A 25,477-nucleotide genomic window follows, 5' to 3' on the forward strand; every position below is an offset into this window, starting at 1 on the left:
CCGTCCTCTAGCACTGTTCCAACGAAGCTCAGCGTAAGCTCGAGGAACAGCACCTCATCTTTCGATTAGGCACTTTACAGTCTTCAGGACTCAACAGAGTTCAACAATTTCAAACATAGCAACATAGACAAATAGGAGCAGGAGTCGGCCATTCGAGCCTGCTCCGCCATTCAATATCATGGCTGATCCTCTATCTCAATAGCATATTCCCGCTCTCTCCCCATACCCCTTGATGCCTTTTGTGTCTAGAAATTGGCCCCTGTATTTCTTTATATTTTTTTTCCTCTTGTTTCCTCACATGACAGCTGTTAATGTTGCCGCCATCATCATTCACCCCTCATCTAGAGCCATCTTTTGTTTCTTAACTTGTCCCATTACCTCTCCTTTTACTTTGCACCATCATACCTTTTATCAGTCAATCTCTCCTGCCTTCCATCCCATCACAGACCTTCCCCTTTGTTCTTTCCTCCCCTCCTCCCGGCCTCTGCTTAAAAATCTCTCTTCTCTAACCTTTTCCAGATCCGACGAATGGTCCGCGACTCAAAACGTCGACTCTGTTTCTCCCTCCTCGATGTTGCCTGACCTGCTGAGTGTTTCCAGCATTTTCTGTTGTTATTTATTAAAGGGCAGGTTGCTTGTTAAAGCCGTGGCTCTGCAGTAGGACTCTCGCCTTGGAAGGGCCGCAGAGTCCGAAGGTCAAGGGTTCGAGCCCCACTCTAGGATTTGAACGCCCGAACTAGGCAGCACTGCCAGTGCCGTTCTGAGGGCGTGCTGCATTGTTGGGGATGCCATCCTTTAAAAGGTGGAAGCTACACCGATGGTTCACTGGCCGCTCTCTTGGGCGATAATGGTCCTGGGATACTTGTCAAAGAGCTGGAAGTTCTCCTGATGTTCTGGGTCAAGACAGCCAAGGCGAGGCCTGAACTTGCTGTGCACAATGTAACTGTTCTTTGCCTTTTAAAAAAAAATTCGCTTATGGGATGTGGGCGTCGCTGGCAAGGCCAGCATTTATTGCCCATCCCTAATTGCCCTCGAGAAGGTGGTGGTGAGCCACCTTCTTGAACCGCTGCAGTCCGTGTGGTGAAGGTGCTCCCACAGTGCTGTTAGGGAGGGAGTTCCAGGATTTTGACCCAGCGACGATGAAGGAACGGCCGATATACTAAGTCAGGATGGTGTGTGACTTGGAGGGGGTGGTGTTCCCATGCGCCTGCTGCCCTTGGTTCTCAATGGCTCAACAAGATGAGAGCTCGCTACCATTAAGAGTGTCTAGTCCAGAGTGTGGGCCAGTCTTGATGGTTATTTCCATAATGTCGTAAAACCATCATGAATAACACTCACATTCCCACAGTGCAGCCTTTAAAATGAAAACAGAGTGCATATAAGATTCTGAGATGGATTGACAGGGTAGATGCCAAGAGGCTGCTTCCCCCGACTGGAGAGTCTAGAACCAGGGGTCACAGTCTCAGGATAAGGGGTCGGCCATTTAGGACTGATATGAGGAGAAATTCCCTGCCCCACTGGCGCACCGTGGCTGCAGTGTGTACCATCTACAAGATGCACTGCAGCAACTCGCCAAGGCTTCTTCGGCAGCATCTCCCAAACCCACAACCTCTTCCACCTAGAAGGACAAGGGCAGCAGGCGCATGGGAACACCACCACCTCCAAGTTCCCCTCCAAGTCACACACCATCCTGACTTAGTATATTGCCGATCCTTCATCGTCGCTGGGTCAAAATCCTGGAACTCCCCCCCCCCCCCCCCCCCCTTAACAGCACTGTGGGAGCACCTCCACCACACGGACTGCAGCGGTTCAAGAAGGCGGCTCACCACCACCTTCTCAAGGGCAACTAGGGACGGGCAATAAATGCCGGCCTTGCCAGCGACACCCACATCCCATAAACAAACTTTTAAAAATTCACTGCGTGGTAATCAAGCTTATAGCAGTTATCATCACATCTGTCCTATGGAGATTGCGGCTGGCTGTCGAGAACGTGCCAGTTAATGGGATCCGTCCCGCCATCTCCAGTGCCCATTTAATTTATTCCTTTAAGCCGCGTACTAAGCACTAAATCAAAATTACCTCGGTTCTCAATGGTCTGTTTCAGTCGCGCCAATGGGTTTGGCGAATTATAACTGGAATCTGTCACTGGAACAAAAAAAAGTAAAATTGAACATCAAGATTTAAAAAAAAAAAATTGTCAGGAAACACGTTTATTAGAGGGCAACTTTAATTCACCGCTCCACTCCCACTCTGACCTCTCCGTCCTCTAGCACTGTTCCAACGAAGCTCAGCGTAAGCTCGAGGAACAGCACCTCATCTTTCGATTAGGCACTTTACAGTCTTCAGGACTCAACAGAGTTCAACAATTTCAAACATAGCAACATAGACAAATAGGAGCAGGAGTCGGCCATTCGAGCCTGCTCCGCCATTCAATATCATGGCTGATCCTCTATCTCAATAGCATATTCCCGCTCTCTCCCCATACCCCTTGATGCCTTTTGTGTCTAGAAATTGGCCCCTGTATTTCTTTATATTTTTTTTCCTCTTGTTTCCTCACATGACAGCTGTTAATGTTGCCGCCATCATCATTCACCCCTCATCTAGAGCCATCTTTTGTTTCTTAACTTGTCCCATTACCTCTCCTTTTACTTTGCACCATCATACCTTTTATCAGTCAATCTCTCCTGCCTTCCATCCCATCACAGACCTTCCCCTTTGTTCTTTCCTCCCCTCCTCCCGGCCTCTGCTTAAAAATCTCTCTTCTCTAACCTTTTCCAGATCCGACGAATGGTCCGCGACTCAAAACGTCGACTCTGTTTCTCCCTCCTCGATGTTGCCTGACCTGCTGAGTGTTTCCAGCATTTTCTGTTGTTATTTATTAAAGGGCAGGTTGCTTGTTAAAGCCGTGGCTCTGCAGTAGGACTCTCGCCTTGGAAGGGCCGCAGAGTCCGAAGGTCAAGGGTTCGAGCCCCACTCTAGGATTTGAACGCCCGAACTAGGCAGCACTGCCAGTGCCGTTCTGAGGGCGTGCTGCATTGTTGGGGATGCCATCCTTTAAAAGGTGGAAGCTACACCGATGGTTCACTGGCCGCTCTCTTGGGCGATAATGGTCCTGGGATACTTGTCAAAGAGCTGGAAGTTCTCCTGATGTTCTGGGTCAAGACAGCCAAGGCGAGGCCTGAACTTGCTGTGCACAATGTAACTGTTCTTTGCCTTTTAAAAAAAAATTCGCTTATGGGATGTGGGCGTCGCTGGCAAGGCCAGCATTTATTGCCCATCCCTAATTGCCCTCGAGAAGGTGGTGGTGAGCCACCTTCTTGAACCGCTGCAGTCCGTGTGGTGAAGGTGCTCCCACAGTGCTGTTAGGGAGGGAGTTCCAGGATTTTGACCCAGCGACGATGAAGGAACGGCCGATATACTAAGTCAGGATGGTGTGTGACTTGGAGGGGGTGGTGTTCCCATGCGCCTGCTGCCCTTGGTTCTCAATGGCTCAACAAGATGAGAGCTCGCTACCATTAAGAGTGTCTAGTCCAGAGTGTGGGCCAGTCTTGATGGTTATTTCCATAATGTCGTAAAACCATCATGAATAACACTCACATTCCCACAGTGCAGCCTTTAAAATGAAAACAGAGTGCATATAAGATTCTGAGATGGATTGACAGGGTAGATGCCAAGAGGCTGCTTCCCCCGACTGGAGAGTCTAGAACCAGGGGTCACAGTCTCAGGATAAGGGGTCGGCCATTTAGGACTGATATGAGGAGAAATTCCCTGCCCCACTGGCGCACCGTGGCTGCAGTGTGTACCATCTACAAGATGCACTGCAGCAACTCGCCAAGGCTTCTTCGGCAGCATCTCCCAAACCCACAACCTCTTCCACCTAGAAGGACAAGGGCAGCAGGCGCATGGGAACACCACCACCTCCAAGTTCCCCTCCAAGTCACACACCATCCTGACTTAGTATATTGCCGATCCTTCATCGTCGCTGGGTCAAAATCCTGGAACTCCCCCCCCCCCCCCCCCCTAACAGCACTGTGGGAGCACCTCCACCACACGGACTGCAGCGGTTCAAGAAGGCGGCTCACCACCACCTTCTCAAGGGCAACTAGGGACGGGCAATAAATGCCGGCCTTGCCAGCGACACCCACATCCCATAAACAAACTTTTAAAAATTCACTGCGTGGTAATCAAGCTTATAGCAGTTATCATCACATCTGTCCTATGGAGATTGCGGCTGGCTGTCGAGAACGTGCCAGTTAATGGGATCCGTCCCGCCATCTCCAGTGCCCATTTAATTTATTCCTTTAAGCCGCGTACTAAGCACTAAATCAAAATTACCTTGGTTCTCAATGGTCTGTTTCAGTCGCGCCAATGGGTTTGGCGAATTATAACTGGAATCTGTCACTGGAACAAAAAAAAGTAAAATTGAACATCAAGATTTAAAAAAAAAAAATTGTCAGGAAACACGTTTATTAGAGGGCAACTTTAATTCACCGCTCCACTCCCACTCTGACCTCTCCGTCCTCTAGCACTGTTCCAACGAAGCTCAGCGTAAGCTCGAGGAACAGCACCTCATCTTTCGATTAGGCACTTTACAGTCTTCAGGACTCAACAGAGTTCAACAATTTCAAACATAGCAACATAGACAAATAGGAGCAGGAGTCGGCCATTCGAGCCTGCTCCGCCATTCAATATCATGGCTGATCCTCTATCTCAATAGCATATTCCCGCTCTCTCCCCATACCCCTTGATGCCTTTTGTGTCTAGAAATTGGCCCCTGTATTTCTTTATATTTTGCTGTGAAGGTGGTGAAATACACCTTCACAGCAAAGTGGTGACCCTTCTGGTCTACCAATTTCTACCTTTCTCCCCCCCACCCCCCCCTCATCTCTTTCAATTCACTGCATGGAAATCAAGCTTAGAACTATCATCACATCTGTCCTATGGAGATTGCAGCTGGTAATTGAGGACATGGCAACCGCCCCACCATCACCAGGGCCCATTTCATTTATTCCTGCAAGCCGTGTGTCAAGCGCCATTCAAATGAAAACTTACCTTGATTCCCCATTGTCTGCTTCTGCCGCACTGCCGGGTCTGTCGAAGTAGTAAAACTGGAACCTGTCACGGGGAAACAAATTGAACGGCAGGTTTATCGTGTTGGGTCTGGAACCAGGATTACCAAAAGCGGAGTGAATATTGACGCCACGGTGTCAGCCAATGAGATGGAGGCAGGGGGGCGGGGCTTATGGCATCAACTTACAAAGGCTCATGAACAGAACTACAGCAAATAGAGTCATAGTCATACAGCACAGAAAGAGGCCCTTCGGCCCATCGTGTCCGCGCCGGCCATCAAGCCCCATCTATTCTAATCCCATTTTCCAGCACTTGGTCCGTAGCCTTGTATGCTATGTCGTTTCAAGTGCTCATCTAAATGCTTCTTGAATGTTGTGAGGGTTCCTGCCTCTACCACCCTTTCAGGCAGTGAGTTCCAGATTCCAACCGCCCTCTGGGTGAAAAAGTTTTTCCTCAAATCCCCTCTAAACCTCCTGCCCCTTACCTTGAAACTATGCCCCCTGGTTATTGACCCCTCTACTAAAGGGGAAAAGTTCCTTTCTAGCTACCCTATCTATGCCCCTCATAATTTTGTACACCTCAATCAGGTCCCCCCTCAGCCTTCTCTGCTCTAAGAAAAACAACCCCAGCCTGTCCAGCCTCTCTTCATAGCTGAAGCGCTCCATCCCAGGTAACATCCTGGTGAATCTCCTCTGCACCCTCTCCAATGCAATCACATCCCTCCTATAGTGTGGCGACCAGAACTGCACACAGTATTCCAGCTGTGGCCTAACTAGCGTTTTGTACAGCTCCATCACAACCTCCCTGCTCTTATATTCTATGCCTCGGCTAATGAAGGCAAGTATCCCATATGCCTTTTTAACCACCTTATCTACCTGTCCTGCTGCCTTCAGGGATCTATATACACGCATATGCAGAGTCTCCCAATTCCAGCGGGGTTATTTCTCCAGCAAAGTGCAGTGGGTGGACGATAGTTACACAATACCAATTACGGGCGTAAAAATCGATCCCAGTCAGTCACTTACAGCAGCGCGGTCTCCAAGCGTGATTGACTGTGGGAGGCAGGAATTACCCAATCATCTCTATTCTAGTTGTGGAGTCACTATATGCAGCCTTATTAAAGGGCAGGTCACTTCTTAAAGGATAAATCATTCGTCCCTCTTCTGGAGGTCAGAAAGCCTCCATCGCCACCCACCGCAACTTGGGAAAGTGCACGGGATGGGGACAGCAGCATGTGCAGGTTTGACCGAGATGTCCCCCCCCGAGTTGAATATCCTGTTCAGTTCTGGGCACCGCGGGAAGGATATATTGGCCTTCGAAGGGGTGCAGTGCTGATCCCAGGGCTTAAATTACGATGACAGGTGGCATGAACTTGGGTTTGTATTCCCTTGAGTTTAGAAGTTTGAGGTGATCTGATTTTTTTAAAAATTTTTTATAATTAGTTTATGGGATGTGGGCATCGCTGGCAATCGCCCTTGAGAAGCTGGTGGTGAGCCGCCTTCTTGAACCGCTGCAGTCCGTGTGGTGAAGGTGCTCCCACAGTGCTGTTAGGGAGGGAGTTCCAGGATTTTGACCCAGCGACGATGAAGGAACGGCCGATATACTAAGTCAGGATGGTGTGTGACTTGGAGGGGGTGGTGTTCCCATGCGCCTGCTGCCCTTGGTTCTCAATGGCTCAACAAGATGAGAGCTCGCTACCATTAAGAGTGTCTAGTCCAGAGTGTGGGCCAGTCTTGATGGTTATTTCCATAATGTCGTAAAACCATCATGAATAACACTCACATTCCCACAGTGCAGCCTTTAAAATGAAAACAGAGTGCATATAAGATTCTGAGATGGATTGACAGGGTAGATGCCAAGAGGCTGCTTCCCCCGACTGGAGAGTCTAGAACCAGGGGTCACAGTCTCAGGATAAGGGGTCGGCCATTTAGGACTGATATGAGGAGAAATTCCCTGCCCCACTGGCGCACCGTGGCTGCAGTGTGTACCATCTACAAGATGCACTGCAGCAACTCGCCAAGGCTTCTTCGGCAGCATCTCCCAAACCCACAACCTCTTCCACCTAGAAGGACAAGGGCAGCAGGCGCATGGGAACACCACCACCTCCAAGTTCCCCTCCAAGTCACACACCATCCTGACTTAGTATATTGCCGATCCTTCATCGTCGCTGGGTCAAAATCCTGGAACTCCCCCCCCCCCCCCCCCCCTTAACAGCACTGTGGGAGCACCTCCACCACACGGACTGCAGCGGTTCAAGAAGGCGGCTCACCACCACCTTCTCAAGGGCAACTAGGGACGGGCAATAAATGCCGGCCTTGCCAGCGACACCCACATCCCATAAACAAACTTTTAAAAATTCACTGCGTGGTAATCAAGCTTATAGCAGTTATCATCACATCTGTCCTATGGAGATTGCGGCTGGCTGTCGAGAACGTGCCAGTTAATGGGATCCGTCCCGCCATCTCCAGTGCCCATTTAATTTATTCCTTTAAGCCGCGTACTAAGCACTAAATCAAAATTACCTCGGTTCTCAATGGTCTGTTTCAGTCGCGCCAATGGGTTTGGCGAATTATAACTGGAATCTGTCACTGGAACAAAAAAAAGTAAAATTGAACATCAAGATTTAAAAAAAAAAAATTGTCAGGAAACACGTTTATTAGAGGGCAACTTTAATTCACCGCTCCACTCCCACTCTGACCTCTCCGTCCTCTAGCACTGTTCCAACGAAGCTCAGCGTAAGCTCGAGGAACAGCACCTCATCTTTCGATTAGGCACTTTACAGTCTTCAGGACTCAACAGAGTTCAACAATTTCAAACATAGCAACATAGACAAATAGGAGCAGGAGTCGGCCATTCGAGCCTGCTCCGCCATTCAATATCATGGCTGATCCTCTATCTCAATAGCATATTCCCGCTCTCTCCCCATACCCCTTGATGCCTTTTGTGTCTAGAAATTGGCCCCTGTATTTCTTTATATTTTTTTTCCTCTTGTTTCCTCACATGACAGCTGTTAATGTTGCCGCCATCATCATTCACCCCTCATCTAGAGCCATCTTTTGTTTCTTAACTTGTCCCATTACCTCTCCTTTTACTTTGCACCATCATACCTTTTATCAGTCAATCTCTCCTGCCTTCCATCCCATCACAGACCTTCCCCTTTGTTCTTTCCTCCCCTCCTCCCGGCCTCTGCTTAAAAATCTCTCTTCTCTAACCTTTTCCAGATCCGACGAATGGTCCGCGACTCAAAACGTCGACTCTGTTTCTCCCTCCTCGATGTTGCCTGACCTGCTGAGTGTTTCCAGCATTTTCTGTTGTTATTTATTAAAGGGCAGGTTGCTTGTTAAAGCCGTGGCTCTGCAGTAGGACTCTCGCCTTGGAAGGGCCGCAGAGTCCGAAGGTCAAGGGTTCGAGCCCCACTCTAGGATTTGAACGCCCGAACTAGGCAGCACTGCCAGTGCCGTTCTGAGGGCGTGCTGCATTGTTGGGGATGCCATCCTTTAAAAGGTGGAAGCTACACCGATGGTTCACTGGCCGCTCTCTTGGGCGATAATGGTCCTGGGATACTTGTCAAAGAGCTGGAAGTTCTCCTGATGTTCTGGGTCAAGACAGCCAAGGCGAGGCCTGAACTTGCTGTGCACAATGTAACTGTTCTTTGCCTTTTAAAAAAAAATTCGCTTATGGGATGTGGGCGTCGCTGGCAAGGCCAGCATTTATTGCCCATCCCTAATTGCCCTCGAGAAGGTGGTGGTGAGCCACCTTCTTGAACCGCTGCAGTCCGTGTGGTGAAGGTGCTCCCACAGTGCTGTTAGGGAGGGAGTTCCAGGATTTTGACCCAGCGACGATGAAGGAACGGCCGATATATTTCCAAGTCAGGATGGTGTGTGACTTGGAGGGGAACTTGGAGGTGGTGGTGTTCCCATGCACCTGCTGCCCTTGTCTTTCTAAGTGGAAGAGGTCGCGGGTTTGGGAGGTGCTGCCAAAGAAGCCTTGGCGAGTTGCTGCAGTGCATTTTGTAGATGGTACACACTGCAGCCACGGTGCGCCGGTGGTGGAGGGAGTGAATGTTTAAGGTGGTGGATGGGGTGCCAATCAAGCGGGTTGCTTTGTCCTGGATGGTGTCGAGCTTCTCGAGTGTTGTTGGAGCTGCACTCATCCAGGCAAGTGGAGAGTATTCCATCACACTCCTTACCTGTGCCTTGTAGATGGTGGAAAGGCTTTGGGGAGTCAGGAGGTGAGACACTCACCGCAGAATACCCAGCCTCTGACCTGCTCTTGTTGCCACAGTATTTATGTGGCTGGTCTAGTTAAGTTTCTGGTCAATGGTGACCCCCAGGATGTTGATGGTGGGGGATTTGGCAATGGTAATGCCGTTGAATGTCAAGGGGAGGTGGTCAGACTCTCGCTTGTTGGAGATAGTCATTGCCTGGCACTTCTGTGGTCTGAATGTTACCTGCCACTTATCAGCCCAAGCCTGAACGTCGTCCAGGTCTTGTTGCATGCGGGCATAGACACACTACAAGTTGCAGAAGTTATTGCGCGTGAAGTGCTTTGACATGATAAAGAGGTATTAAAAAACAAGTCACTTTTTAATCCTTGTTTCTAAAAGTTCCCATCGAGCACAAGACCAGGGTGCGGAGTGACCAAGTTTGCAAAGTTGTTTTTTTGGTCAAGATATCAAACTTCCCCATCTGCCCTGGCATTTTTTAATCACCAACACAGATATTCTGGTGGGTTAGATTTCTAAAACTTAAAAGCTCCCAAGGAAATTACAGGATTAAATTACGGATTAAAATCTTAGTCCTGCTTCATACAGCTTCACCCCCACCCTATCTCTGCGACCTTCCCCAGCCCCAAGTGCCAATGTGCCACTCCACTTCTCGCACAGCTTCCATGTCCCCACCACCCATTCCCCTTTCGGCAGCCGACCCTTCAACCTTCTCGGGTGACACCCTGGAATTCCCTCCCTCCGTCTTTCTACCTCTCTTTTCCCCCTCCGCCACCTTCAAAATTCTCCTCAAACCCGGTTTCTTGGGCGTCGCCCTCCTCTGTGCCTCAGAGACATGGACCATGTACAGCAGGCACCTCGAAGCACTGGAGAGGTACCACCAACGCTGCCTCCGCAAGATCCTGCAAATCCATTGGCAGGATAGGCGCACCAACGTCAGTGTTCTCGCTTAGGCCAACATCCCCAGTCTCGAAGCTCTGACCACGCTCGATCAGCTCCGATGGACGGGTCACATCGTCCGCATGCCCGATACGAGACTCCCAAAACAAGCGCTCTACTCGGAGCTCCGGCACGGCAAGAGAGCCCCAGGTGGGCAGAGGAAACGTTTCAAGGACACCCTCAAAGCCTTCTTGAAAAAGTGCAACATCCCCACCGACACCTGGGAATCCCTGGCCCAAGACCGCACAAAGTGCAGGAGAAGCATCCGGGAAGGCGCCGAACACCTCGAGTCTCTTCGCCGGGAGCAAGCGGAAGCCAAGCGCAAGGAGCGCACGTCGACCCAAGCACCCCACCCACCCGCCCCCTTCAACCACCGTCTGCCCCACCTGTGACAGAGACGGTCGGTCCCACATTGGACTCAGTCACCTGGGAACTCATTGTTAGTGTGGAAGCAAGTCATCCTCGGTTCCGAGGGACTGCCTAAGAAGAAACGAACGGTATATATACGTATCAACGATGCCACCGATCATATCGTTGACTGTTTCAACTGGAGACCCCAAGTGGACGTACGCGATTAAATCTCACCGCGCGTCAAACACAGGACTCACCCATGAAAGTGTTGATTGGTGGGAACTTAAAGCTCCTCTTCCACTTGCTACGAATTCCATAAGCATCTGTCACAAAAACATGGAAACGGTCAGTAATCAGTGGAGGGTAATCGCACAGAACCCGTTCACCCGCCAATCCCACACCGTGCGGTACCACAACCTCACCCCTCAACAAGGCAGTCCCCGGCAATCACACCATCTCCTTCAGGTCAAAAGCCTTCTGCTGGACGAGCAGCGAGTTGTGGTGATCTGGAACGCGCGGCCTGAAAGGGCGGTGGGAGCAGATTCAACGGTAACTTTCAAAAGGGGAATTGGATAAATACTTAAAATGGAAATATTTGCAGGGCTATGGGGGAAGAGCAGGGGGGGGGGTGGGGAGAGGAAAGTGGGACTAATAGGATAGCTCTGCCAAAGAGCCGGCACAGGCACGAGGGGCCGAATGGCCTCCTTCTGTGCTGCATCATTCTCCGATGCTTCTCTCTTCTTCTGAAGGGCGCTGACCCACTCTGGGGTGTGATGGTCGCTGGGCACTCCTCTGGTATCTCGCCCAATAATGGCCATCCTTGGACAAGTCAAGACAAGTAATTGTCGGCAGAACTTTTGGCCATGTGCTGTCCTCACTGATCAGAGAGCCAGTACAGGCATGATGGACCAAATGGCCTCCATTCACGCTGCAAGATTCCAGCAGACAGTGTGGTTAGGGTCTGCCCACTCTGCCCCACCCCAACAGCAGGAGCCAGAGTACGAGCCTCACTCGAGGTTCATGCTAGAGTCTCCCAGTGCTCTAGCTCAAGTTTGCAAACGACACAAAGCTGGGTGGGCGTGTGTGCTGTGAGGAGGATGCCGAGAAACTCCAGGATGATTTGGACAGGTTGGGCGATTGGGCAGAAGCAGTATAACGTGGATAAATGTGAGGTTATCCACTTTGGTGGCAAAAACAGGAAGGCAGATTATTATCTGGACGGCAATAGATTGGGAGAAGGGGAAGTGCAACGAGACCTGGGTGTCCTTGTGCACCAGTCGCTGAAGGTAAGCATGCAGGTGCAGCAGGCGGTTAAGAAGGCAAATGGTATGTTGGCCTTCGTAGCGAGAGGATTTGAGTACAGGAGCAAGGATGTCTTGCTGCAGTTGTACAGGGCCTTGGTGAGACCACACCTTGAGTATTGTGTGCAGTTTTGGTCGCCTTATCTGAGGAACGATGTTCTTGCCATGGAGGAAGTGCAGCGAAGATTCACCAGGCTGATACCTGGGATGGCAGGAATGACGTATGAGGAGAGATTGGGTCGATTGGGCTTATACTCGCGGGAGTTTAGAAGAATGAGAGGGGATCCCATTGAAACATAAAATTCTAACAGAACTAGACAGACTAGATGCAGGAAGGATGTTCCCGATGGTCGGGGAGTCCAGAACTAGGGGTCACAGTCTAAGGATAAGGGGTAAGCCATTTAGGACTGAAATGAGGAGGAATTTCTTCACCCAGAGAGTGGTGAACCTGTGGAATTCTCTACCAGAAGGCAGTTGAGGCCAATTTATTAAATATAATCAAGAAGGAGTTAGATATATTTCTTAAGGCTAAAGGGATCAAGGGATATGGGGAGAAAGCAGGGACAGGGCACTGAATTTGGATGATCAGCCATGATCTCATTGAATGGCGGAACAGGCTCCAGGGGCCGAATGGCCTACCCCTGCTCCTATCTTCTGTGTTTCTAGCTCCAGGCTACCAGGAATACTTTAACATGATGTTGCATACTCTGCTGAGCGAGTGGCCCATTGACACCAAGATTAACGGACAGATTGAAGGGGACAAAAATAATTAAGCAGGGGGTGGGGGCGGGGATTTTTGGGCGTCGCTGGCAAGGCTGGCATTTATTGCCCATCCAGAGTTGCCCCTCGAGAAGGTGGTGGTGAGCCGCCTTCTTGAACCGCTGCAGTCCGTGTGGCTAGGTAGGAAATTCCAGGATATTGACCCAGCGATAATGGTGCGTTTTAAAAGGAATCATATTTATGTGAATTTTTTTTTTTTTTTTTTTGCATTTGCTCTTGGGATGTGGGCAAGACAGACAGACATTCCCGAGTCTTCACGACAATCCACCCAATTTTCATGGGTAATTTCTCTTGATGCTAGCCCACAGATTACCAGATTAATTGAATTCAACGTCGCAACTTGTCCTGGTGGGAATCGAACTCCAGAACCTTTGGGGTTGCTAGTCCAATAGCCACATCGCTACAGTACTGATCAAGGCAACACTTCCCATTTCAGTAAGCCAGCATGAGCATAAAGCGCTCCCAGGACAGGTAAAGCAGTGTCAGCCCTGGCTCAGTGGGTAGCACACTCGCCTCTGAGTCAGAAGGTTGTGGGTTCAAGTCCCACTCCAGAGACTCGAGCACAAAAATCTAGGCTGACGCTCCCAGTGCAGTACTGAGGGAGTGCTGCACTGTCGGAGGTGCCGTCTTTCAGATGAGATGTTAAACCGAGGCCCCTCAGGTGGACATAAAAGATCCCACGGCACAATTTCGAAGAGCAGGGCAGTTCTCCCCGGTGTCCTGGGGCCAATATTTATCCCTCAACCAACATCACTAAAACAGATGATCTGGTCATGATCACATTGCTGTTTGTGGGAGCTTGCTGTGCGCAAATTGGCTGCCGCGTTTCCTACATTACAACAGCGACTACACTTCAAAAAGTGCTTCATTGGCTGTAAAGCTCTTTGATACGTCCGGTGGTCGTGAAAGGCGCTGTATAAATGCAAGTCTTTCTTTAGCCGTTTCAATGTCGCATGAAGCTTCCCCCTAGACAGCCCCAGCCCCTCAAGTGAGACTGCTCGCTCCCGCCCCACTTCCCAAACAAGCCATCCTGTGGACTCTCGGAATGGAGGGTGCCAATTTTTAGTTCTCAGTTCGGGGTAGGTTAGCGCAGCCGGCCCCCATGCCCAGTTAACCGAGTAGCACCCTTAAACAGACCAGCTTTCATGCAGTCAGACCAGGCTGGAATTCCATAAGACTGTAACAGCACAGAAACAGGCCATTCGGCCCGACTGGTCTGTGCCGGTAAGAACAGAAAACGCTGGAAAAATTCAGCAGGCCAGGCAGCATCCGCGGAGAGAGAAACAAACATTTCAGGTCGAAGACCTTTCGTCAGAACTGGAAAAAAAAAAAAAAACAGGAAATGGAACAGATTTTAAAGCAAGTGGGGGCTGGGAAAAGGGGGAGGGGATGAAAGAACAAAAGGGAAGGTCAGCGACCGGATAGAAAGCAGGAGCGATTAAGAGACATCGAGAGATATTCTGACATTAAGAGAACTGGTCCGTGCCGGTCTTTATGCTCCACACGAGCCTCCTCCCACCCCCTTGTCATCTCACCCCATCAGCATATCCTCATGTGCTTATCTAGCTTCCCCTTAAATGCATCTCTGCTGTTCACCTCAACCACTCCCTGTGGTAGCGAGTGCCACATTCTCACCACTCTCTGGGTAAAGAATTGCTCCTGAATTTCTTAGTGACTATGACCTCTAGTTCTGGTCTCCCCCACAAGTGGAAATATCTTCTCTATGTCTACCTTATCAAAACCCCTTCATAATTTGAAAGACCTCCATCAGGTCACCCCTCAGCTTTTTTAAAACCTGTTCAGTGTTTCTCGATAGTTGTAGCGTCGCAGTTCTAGCGACATTCTTGTAAAACTTTTTTTTTTTTTTTTTTGCACTTTCTCCAGTGCTTCTGTACCATTTTCATAATATGGAGACCACAACTGTGCACAGAACTCCAAGCGTGGTCTAACCAAGGTTCTGTATGAGTTGAACATAACTTCTCTGCTTTTGAATTCTATTCTGATAGAAATGAGCCCCAGTGCTTTGTTTTTGCACTTTTTATGGCCTTGTTCACCTGCGTCGCTCCTGTTTGATTTGTGTTCTCACTCAGGCCAACATCCCCAGCATCGAAGCTTTGACCACGCTCGATCAGCTCCGATGCATGGGCCACATCGTCCGCATGCCCGATACGAGACTCCCAAAGCAAGCGCTCTACTCGGAGCTCCGACATAGCAAGAGAGCCCCAGGTGGGCAGAGGAAACGCTTCAAGGACCACTCTCAAAGCCTCCTTGAAAAAGTGCAACATCACCACCGACACCTGGGAATCCCTGGCCCAAGACCGCACAAAAGTGGAGGAGAAGCATCCGGGGGAAGGCGCCGAACACCGAGTCTCTTCGCCGGGAGCAAGCGGGAAGCCAAGCGCAAACAGCGGAAGGAGCGCACGTCAACACAAGCACCCCCACCCACCCGCCCCTTCAACCACCGTCTGCCCCACCTGTGACAGAGACTGTAGGTCCCGCATTGGACTCATCAGTCACCTGAGAACTCATTTTTAATGTGGAACTTTGTCTCTAAGCCACGGCCGCACAGCTCTCCGCCGGCCCTGGGACCAGCTTTTTCAACGTCAACTTCCAACTGTGAATGGGCCACGCAAGCCATTGCGCGCGGCCCCTTTAAGGGTCTGCGTAACCCGTTCAAAATAGCGCGGATGCGCGGTTTTTCCTATTTAAAAGCCGGTTAGCCGGCGCTGCGGAGCGTATCTCTAGTGAAAGTCATTTGCCGTTTACGTGGCTGCTCTGCGAGGCGGGGTGATCCACCTCGATGTCTTACCGTTTAGTTTGGGGAGGTAGCGAAACACGAAGGAGTCGCTGTATTCCTTGTCGGAGGGACGATAGAGTCGGAGCTCCACCGCAACTGGTTGCTGGATGTCGATGTCACAGTACGGTGGGCTTTTGAACACGATGGCTATCTGCCGTGTGAACGTCCGTTTGGGAAAAGACCCCCTTCGCTTCCCAGTTGCCTTCCGAGAAGATGACGACAATATCCTCTGCGGAGGAAGAAAAGTTTTAAGAACATAAGAAATAAGAACAGGAGTCGGCCATTCGGCCCCTCGAGCTTGCTCCTCCATTCAATAAGATCATGGCTGATCTTCGACCTCAACACCACTTTCCCGCCCAATCCCCATATCCCTTGATTCCCCGAGAGTCCAAAAATCTATCGATCTCAGCCTTGAATATACTCAATGACTGAGCCTCCACAGCCCTCTGGGGTAGAGAATTCCAAAGATTCACCGCCCTCCGAGTGAAGAAATTTCTCCAACTCAGGTCCTAAATGGCCGACCCCTTATCCTGAGACTGTGACCCTAGTTCTAGACACTCCAGCCAGGGGGAAACAACCTCTCAGCATCTACCCTGTCAATCCCCCTCAGAATCTTAATTTTAATAAGCGATTCAGCCTTCTCTCCCCTTCATTGTCCACATTCACTCTCTTCCCCCTCCCCAACATTAAAGAGTAAAGTACTTCCCTGGCATCTGTTGAAAGGATTCGATAAGGTAGAGAGAGAGAGAGAAAAACTATTTCCCCTGGTGACAGGTGTCCAAAATAAAGGGGCATAACCTTAATAATGGAGCAAGAGGAACTCTGTGCTAGATGGTACCACGATGTTATTGGCCCTGGAGGGGGCACAGTGCAGATTCACCAGAATGACACCGGGGCTAGAAAGGTTAACTTATGTGGACAGGTTGCACAGACTAGGCTCGTAGCCCCTGGAGTATAGAAGAGTAAGGGGTGTTCTAGTTGAGGTGTATATGATTAAAGGAGTTGATGGGGGAGATAGAGAGAAACTATTTCCTCTGGTGGGGGGGGGGGGGGGGGGGAGTCCAGAACAAGGGGGGCAGAACCTTAAAATCAGAGCCAGGCCGTTCAGGGGTGATGTCAGGAAGCACTTCTTCACACAAAGGGTGGTGGAAATCTGGAACTCGCTCCCCCCAAAAAGCTGCTGAGTCTGGGGGTCAATTGAAAAGGTCAAAACTGACTATGATAGATTTTTGTTAGGCAATGATGTTAAGGGTTACGGAACCGGGTAGGTGGAGTTAAGACACAGATCAGCCATGATCTCACTGAATGGCGGTACAGGCTCATAGAAACATAGGAGCAGGAGTCGGCCATTTGGCCCTTCGAGCCTGCTCCGCCATTCAATAGGATCATGGCTGATCCTCTATCTCAATACCATATTCCCGCTCTCTCCCCATACCCCTCGATGCCTTTTGTGTCTAGAAATCTATCTATCTCCTTCTTAAATATATTCAGTGACTTGGCCTCCACAGCCTTCTGTGGTAGAGAATTCCACAGGTTCACCACCCTCTGAGTGAAGAAATTTCTCCTCATCTCAGTCCTAAATGTCCTACCCCGTATCCTGAGACTGTGACCCTCGTTCTAGACCCCCCCCCAGCCAGGGGAAACATCCTCCCTACATCCAGTCTGTCTAGCCCTGTCAGAATTTCAATGAGATCCCCTCTCATTCTTCTAAACTCTAGTGAATACAGGCCTAGTCGACCCAATCTCTCCTCATAAGACAGTCCTGCCATCCCAGGAATCAGTCTGGTGAACCTTCGCTGCAACTCCCTCTATGGCAAGTATATATTTTCTTAGGTAAGGAGACCAAAACTGCACACAGTACTCCAGGTGTGGTCTCACCAAGGCCCTGTATAACTGTAGTAAGACATCCTTGCTCCTGTACTCAAATCCTCTTGCAATGAAGGCCAACATACCATTTGCCTTCTTAACTGCTTGCTGCACCTGCGTGTTTGCTTTCAGTGACTGGTGTACAAGGACACCCAGGTCCCTCTGTACATCAACTCGAGGGGCTGAAGGGCCTCCTCCTGCTCCTCTATTTAGAATACATTTATAAACAGTACGTCAGTGCAAGCAGATGTTAGACTGCTACAGATGCAAGGCGACAAAGCCAGTTATAAGAATGCGCACTGCTCCAGAACTGCGGCTTGAAAATTACAAGCACTTAAAACACCACCACCGGACTGCAGCGGTTCAAGGCGGTGGCTCGCCACCACCTTCTCAAGGGCAATTAGAGGATGGGCAATAAATGCCGGCCTTGCCAGCAACACCCACATCCCGTGAACGAATAATAAATATTCCCAGAACCACAGGTGCTGACTGTAACTGCTGCTGCTGTCCCGCGCCACAAAGAGTAAATATAACACAAGGATATCGAAAAAGGCAAATACCTTTCTGCACCTTGTCACACAGCAGAAACAACTCCTCCCCTCCCGTGCACACGCCACAGTCTTTGTTCAGGCGACAGATCCTCAGCTCGGAAGTATTCGTGGCTTCTGTAAATTGAAAGGGCGAGCCGTGAGTGCAGTGTCGTGTCGGAAGTGCCAACTTTTTCCCCAATTCCGGCCTCTTGCGCGTCTCCCGTTTTTAAAACTCGCCCCGCCATTGGCGGCCGCGCCTTCAGCTGCCCCGAGCTCTGGAATTCCCGTCCTAAACCTCTCCGCCGCTCCCCGTACTCCCGCGGCACTCCTTTGAACTTTTCCCCCACAATGAATACTCCAAAAATGAAATTCAGCATCGAAAGCCAGGCTGGTACAGGGGATGGTGGGGGGAAGGGAGAGAGAAAGTGGGACAGAATGGACATTTGGAGGGGGAGGGGTGGTGGTGGGATTGAGACAGAGATAGACGGGTGGGGGCAGGGCAGTGATTGGGACAGACACAGATAGATGGGGGGGCTACTGGGACAGAGATAAACACAGGGAGAACTGGGGGAGAGAGAGAGAGAGAGAGAGAGACGGGTGGATCGGGAGAGAGAAACATAGAAACTAGGAGCAGGAGTAGGCCATTCGGCCCTTCGAGCCTGCTCCGCCATTCAACGTGATCATGGCTGATCATCCAAATTTCCCACCCGATCCCCGTAACCCCTGCACCAACACATATCCCACCCTATCCCCACGTATTTAATCCCCCTAACACTAAGGGTCAATTTATCATAGCCAATCAACCTAACCCGCACATCTTTGGACTGTGGGAGGAAACCGGAGCACCCGGAGAAAACCCACGCAAACACGGGGAGAATGTGCAAACTCCACACAGACAGTCACCTGAGGCCGGATTCGAACCCGGGTCCCTGGCGCTGTGAGGCAACAGTGCTAACCACTATGTCACCGAGAGACGGGGGGATTGGGAGAGAGAGAGAGAGAGAGAGAGAGACGGGGGGGATTGGGAGAGAGAGAGAGAGAGAGAGAGAGAGACACGGGGGATTGGGAGAGAGAGAGAGACGGGGGGGATTGGGAGAGAGAGAGAGAGAGAGAGACACGGGGGATTGGGAGAGAGAGAGAGAGAGAGAGAGTGACGGAGACGGGGGGATTGGGAGAGAGAGAGAGACGGGGGGATTGGGACAGAGAGAGAGAGAGAGAGAGAGAGAGTGACAATCGAACAGGTAAAAATACAGGCGAGTTCCATGACGTTCGACGTACTTTTGTCATATATGGGCTCCGACAGGGTGGGGCCCAGGGCCATCTGTGTGTCTTGGATAAAAGCCTGGAAGCAGAGTCGAACCACGTTCATATCAACGTCGTCCGGGCATCTTGTAGAGTCGCCGACTGTAAGGGAAACGGAAACCGTCAGCGCTAACCAAGAATTCCCGCAGCTCAACAACGAGCCGCACCCACCTCAGCCGCCGCACACACCGATTTGATCGGCAGTCCTGGCCCTCGGCCGCAGCACGCGGGTGTGAGCGAGTCAGCGCTGCCTCCCACAGCGGAGCGGAGAGCCTCCAGGTGGTGTTCCAGCAACGCCACCAATTTAAAATTCCCATCCTGGTTTCCAAATCGCTCCATGGCCCTCGCCCCCTCTCCCTATCTCTGTAACCACCAGCCCCACAACCCTCCGAGATCTCGGCGCTCCTCCAATTTTGGTCTCTTGCGCGTCCCCGATTTCCATCTCTCCACCATTGGTGGCCGTGCCTTCAGCTGCCTGGGTCCCAAGCTCTGGAATTCCCTCCCTAAACCTTGCTACTTCTCTACCTCGTTCCTCCTTTAAGATGGATGAGACATTAAACCGAGGCCCCGTCTGCTCTCTCAGGAGGACGTAAAAGATCCCACGGCCCTATTTGAAGAAGAGCAGGGGGGAGTTCTCCCGGGTGTCCTGGGGCCAATGTTTATCCTTCAATCAACATCACTAAAAACAGATGATCTGGTCATCATCACATTGCTGTTTATGGAGCTTGCTGTGCGCAAATTGGCTGCTGCGTTTCCCACATTACAACAGTGACCACACTTCAAAAAAGTAATTCATTGGCTGTAAAGCGCTTTGAGACGTCTGGTGGTCGTGAAAGGCGCTATATAAATGCAAGTCAGTCTTTCTTAAAACCTACCTCCAGTCGGCCCAATATCTCATGAGGCTCGGTGTCAAATTCTGCTCGATAATCGCTCCTGTGGAGTGCCTTGGGACAGTGAAGGCGCTATATAAATGCAGGCGGGTGTTTTTGCCGCACTCTCTGGTGCTGTAGCAGCGCTGGATACAGGAACGTAACCAGCTGCCACTGATGCTGCCACGCAGAACTCTCTCCCCCCCCCCCCCCCCCCCCACCCCGCCAACTCCCTCGCCCAGCGGACCCACCCGGGTCTCGCAGGCCAGGTTCCCCCCAAACTCACAAACCTACCCACCTCCAAGGCAACCTGGTACAGGCCACGCAGCACCGCAGGGCAAATTACTACCCAGCACCCAATGATTCACCTTCTCAGGAACCCAGGGCGAGTAGACAGTCAGCAAATCTATTTTTGTTCGTTTTGTTTTTAAAAAAAAAAAAAATAAAACTCAAAAATCGGGCCGAGTCAGCAAGGACAAAGCAGAAGTGGTCGCGAGGCTTGGTAGAGCATTTGAATTCTCAGGAGCAGGGTTGGTGGGGGGGGGGGGGGATTTCCCTCCCTGTGTACTTCTGAGATGCAACTTCTGATACGAGAGTGGTGGAGAGTGTTTGCTGGTCTTCTGACTCATTTGGGGCCACCGATAGCTGAACAGTCAGGGCAGACGTGTGGACATGTTCGTTGGCGAGCTTTCTGGTTTTGAGACAGCACTCGTGGCCTTGAACGCTGAATGGACCATGTCTGATGCACCAAGGGTTTCATTTTGACTTTACTCCGTCCTCTTCCCCCGCCTTGCTGCTGACTCTGCAGACACTGGGGGCACCCTACCTACTTCGCACACCTAGCCACTGCTCATGCGAGAGACGGGCAGTATCAGCAGGCTATTTCTCCCCCCCTCTCCGCACACGGGGCATCGCAGGCAACCCCAATCGCGCTCCCGCGGGATCTTTTACATCCGCCCGAGCGGTCAGACGGGGGCCTCGGTTCAACGTCTCATCCGAAAGACGGCACCTCCGACGGCGCGGTGCTCCCTCAGCACTGCACCGGGAGCGTCGGCCTGGATTTCGGCTGCTCGAGTCTCTGGAGTGGGGACTTGAACCCACGACCTCCTGACTCGGAGGCGCGAGAGAGAGAGAGAGAGAGTGCCGCCCACCGAGCCACGGTGGTCGTCCCCTCCCGAACACAGGGCCACCAAGGCAGACCGTGGGGGCCCCCAATTCACCCAGCGATCAACGCTTGGAACTGACTTCAGGATAAAGTGTTGGAGGTGGAAACCCTGGAATCGATTAGATGCAGGGGATTGAAGAGCCTTCCTCCTCAGCAAGTACAACGTGCACCGAGATCAGCACCAACTAATGGCAGCTTGTCTTTATATAGCGCCGATTATTATCTGAACGGCAACAGATTGGGAGAAGGGGAAGTGCAACGAGACCTGGGTGTCCTTGTGCACCAGTCGCTGAAGGTAAGCATGCAAGTGCAGCAGGCGGTTAAGAAGGCAAATGGTATGTTGGCCTTCGTAACGAGAGGGTTTGAGTACAGGAGCAAGGATGTCTTGCTGCAGTTGTACAGGGCCTTGGTGAGACCACATCTTGAGTATTGTGCGCAGTTTTGGTCGCCTTATCTGAGGAACGATGTTCTTGCCATGGAGGGAGTGCAGCGAAGATTCACCAGGCTGATACCTGGGATGGCAGGAATGACGTACGAGGAGAGATTGGGTCGATTGGGCTTATACTCGCTGGAGATTAGAAGAATGAGAGGGGATCTCATTGAAACTTATAAAATTCTGACAGGACTAGACAGACTAGATGCAGGAAGGATGTTCCCGATGGTCGGGGAGTCCAGAACTGGGGGTCACAGTCTAAGGATAAGGGGTAAGCCATTTAGGGCAGAAATGAGGAGGAATTTCTTCACTCAGTGGTGAACCTGTGGAATTCTCTACCACAGAAGGCAGTGGAGGCCATTTCATTAAATATATTCAAGAAGGAGTTGGATATATTTCTTAAGGCTAAAAGGATCAAGGGGTATTGGGAGAAAGCAGGGACAGGGTACTGAATTTGGATGATCAGCCATGATCGGCGGAGCAGGCTCGAGGGGCCAAACGGCCTACTCCTGCTCCTATCTTCTATGGTCCTGTGTTTCTATGCCTTTAAAGTAGGAAAACATCCCCAAGGCGCTTCACAGGAGCGTAAGGAGATATTCGGACAGGTGACCAAACGCTAGGTCAAAGGTCGGTTTAAGGGGCCTCTTAAAGGAGAAAGGCGGAGAGGTTTAGGGAGGGAATCCCAGAGCTTAGGTGCCCAGGCGGCTGAAGGCACGGCCGCCAGTGACGGAGCGATTAAAATCGGGGGTCGCTCAAGAGGCCAGAATTGGAGGAGGGCTGAAGTGCAGAGCTCACTGTCTATATTGCTCAGTACCACGCAGATTGGCACACTTGGCCTCCGACCCACCGAGGGGCAGAGAGAGAGAGACAGACACACACACACACGACGGCAGGGAAGCGCGAATCCTTGCGCTCTGCCACCCAGTCGTTCCAGCAGGAAAACGGCTGCGGTTTTTTCTGAGAGTCATTGTTTTAGTGTTGTGGGGAATTTCTCTCTCGACAGGCCATGAGCGGACGGCAGCAGCCGTTTTCTTTTTGCAATTTGCTGCAGAGAAGTTTCCTGTTTGTGCTGGGGCTCTGTGCTGCCGTTTGGTTCCTGGGGTTTTGGCGTGGAGCCACAGCCTATGGGAGAGCCAGTGCGGTTTCATAGCCGTTAAATTTAACTCTCTATCTTTGTCACGTAGCAACAGTAACCGTTGGAAACCGATAGCAAGTTAAACCACCTGGCTGCAAGTCGCAAGAGCATTTGCATGCGTGCCAAATTTAAGTGTAATTCAACTGTACACAGGGACCCTGGTAAGGGCTGGAAAAACCCAGGGAGTCTGGTTGCTGAGCATTGTTTGTTTGATACACAGATACACACACCATTCTCGCGCCGAAATGCCGAATTCTTGATCAGCCCCCCCCCCCCCCATCCACCACCTTAAACATTCACTCCCTCCATGTGTGCTATTGTTTCCTCTTAAGCTGTGTGCATGCACAGCCATCAGGAAGGGACCGCGCGGGCCGCTCACAAGCTGCTTCTCCGAAGATGCCGAGCGTGCATTAAAAAAAAGAACTTAAAAGGGAACGTCGGTGTGTACCATCTCCAAGATGCGACTCGCCAAGGCTTCTTCGGCAGCACCTCCCAAACCCACGACCTCCACTGCCTAGAAGGACAAGGGGCAGCAGGCACGTGGGAACACCACCACCTCCAGGTTCCCACATGCCAGCCCGACTTGGAAATATAATCGGCCGTCCCCTTCATCGTCGCTGGGTCAAAATCCAGGAACTCCCTCCCTAATGGCGCTGCGGGAGCACCTTCACCACACGGGACTGCAGCAGCTCAAGGTGGCGGCTCACCACCACCTTCTCGAGGGGCAAGTGGGCGATAAAGGAGTGAGGGGTGGACGGGGAAGGGGGTGGGGGGGTGGCGAAGAAATTCACCCAAGGTTTCTGCTCCCGATCACTATCCAGTGTAGAGGTCGGCAACCCTCCAGGATTGCCCTACTGCAAGCAACCCCGGGGTGAAAAATCAGAATGTTTCCTTTCCCCATTTTCTTTGAACAGTTTTATTTATTAGTTATACAAATATTGGGGAGGGGGTGGGGGGTGATGGCTGTTTGACCAGAAGATCGTGTGATGACATCGCCAGGAATACACCCAGAGTTGGTACCTTGAGTCCAGTGACTCCTTGTTGTGCGCAGGTCAACAGGGAGCACAGGACAGAAGGTTGCGATGCCCTCCATGGGCAAATATCCAGCCCACATTAATAGTCTTGGCTCACCCAAGGATGGCCATTATTGGACGAGATACCAGAGAGTGTCTGGTGCCCATGAAACAATACCCCAGAGTCGGGGCCCTTCAGAAGAATCGCAGAATGACACAGCACAGAAGGAGGTCAAAATTGTTATTTCTAACTAAGAAAGAAAGACTTGCATTTCTATAGCGCCTTTCACGACCACCGGACGTCCCAAAGCGCTTTACAGCCAATGAAGTACTTTTTGAAGTGTAGTCGCTGTTGTAATGTGGGAAACGCAGCAGCCAATTTGCGCACAGCAAGCTCCCACAAACAGCAACGTAATAATGACCAAATCATCTGTTTTTGTTATGTCGGTTGAGGGATAACTATTGGCCCCAGGACACCGGGGAGAACTCCCCCCTGCTCTTCTGCGAAATACTGGCCGCAGGGATCTTTTACGTCCACCTGAGGGGGCAGACGGGGCCTCGGTTTAACGTCTCATCCGAAAGACTGCACCTCCGGCAGTGCAGCACTCCCTCAGCACTGGCACTGGGAGGGCTGAGGGAGTGCTGCACTGTTGGAGGTGCCGTAGACTTTGTTACCTCTAGACTTGACTATTCCAACGCACTCCTGGCTGGCCTCCCACATTCCACCCTACGTAAACTTGATATCATCCAAAACTCGGCTGCCTGTGTCCTAACTCGCACCAAGTCCCATTCGCCCATCACCCCCTGTGCTCGCTGACCTACATTGGCTCCCGTTTAAGCAGTGCCTCGATTTCAAAATTCTCATCCTTGTTTTCAAATCCCTCCATGGCCTCGCCCCTCCCTATCTCTGTAATCTCCTCCAGCCCCACAACCCCCTCCGAGATATCTGCGCTCCTCTAATTCTACCCTCTGGAGTATCCCTGATTATAATCGCTCAACCATTGGTGGCCGTGCCTTCTGTTGCCTGGGCCCTAAGCTCTGGAATTCCCTGCCTAAACCTCTCCGCCTCGCTACCTCTCTCTCCTCCTTTAAGACGCTCCTTAAAACCTACCTCTTTGACCAAGCTTTTGGCCACCTGCCCTAATTTATCCTTATATGGACTGGTGTCAAATTTTTTTGTCTTAAAATACTCCTGTGCAGCGCCTTGGGACGCTTTACTATGTTAAAGGTGCTATATAAATACAAGTTGTTGTTGTAGACACCGTCTTACCGTTGAAGGGGTCAATCCCGAGTTTCAGTCGCTGCTCTACAGCTTTCACAATCTCCTTCTTCTTCATGCACTGAATGCCGAGATTAGCAAAACTGAAAGAGAGAGACGGGGAGGCAGTGTAAAGAGCGAGGGTGCGGTGCACGGGCGATGGCCGCAACTGCAGGTACGGACGCGGCAGCAGAGTGGCTACCAACGCAGGAGGTCGCGAGTTGAAATCCCGCCGGGGCGGGAAAAAAAATTCAATAAATGTAGTAATTCATGAAAAAAAAACCCAACCTAAAATGGTTCAACCAATATCCTTCGCAGAAGTGAACTGCTCACTCCGACCCGGTCTAGTCTACACGTGACTCCAGTCCCACACATGGTTACATTGGATATTGCCCGCATGAGGGCAGCTCCAACAACACTCAAGAAGCTCGACACCATCCAGG

At 51.1% G+C, this 25,477-nt stretch overlaps 1 protein-coding gene across 1 annotated transcript in view; it reads right to left on the reverse strand.

Moving 5' to 3' along the window:
* The window catches only part of LOC147096712 (uncharacterized), a 55,613-nt gene that overhangs the window by 7,964 nt on the left and 22,172 nt on the right, over positions 1-25,477 (reverse strand). Inside the window, 10 exon segments of the mRNA XM_085973313.1 lie at positions 2,080-2,145; positions 4,336-4,401; positions 5,053-5,115; positions 7,593-7,658; positions 10,843-10,908; positions 15,476-15,620; positions 15,622-15,692; positions 17,890-17,994; positions 19,138-19,263; positions 25,047-25,138. Coding sequence (XP_085829439.1) covers positions 2,080-2,145; positions 4,336-4,401; positions 5,053-5,115; positions 7,593-7,658; positions 10,843-10,908; positions 15,476-15,620; positions 15,622-15,692; positions 17,890-17,994; positions 19,138-19,263; positions 25,047-25,138 — 866 coding nt within the window.

Source organism: Somniosus microcephalus, chromosome 34, assembly GCF_052327205.1.
Source record: "Somniosus microcephalus isolate GS21.2 chromosome 34, FLI_Smic_1.0, whole genome shotgun sequence".
In the NCBI taxonomy this organism is placed as follows: domain Eukaryota; kingdom Metazoa; phylum Chordata; class Chondrichthyes; order Squaliformes; family Somniosidae; genus Somniosus; species Somniosus microcephalus.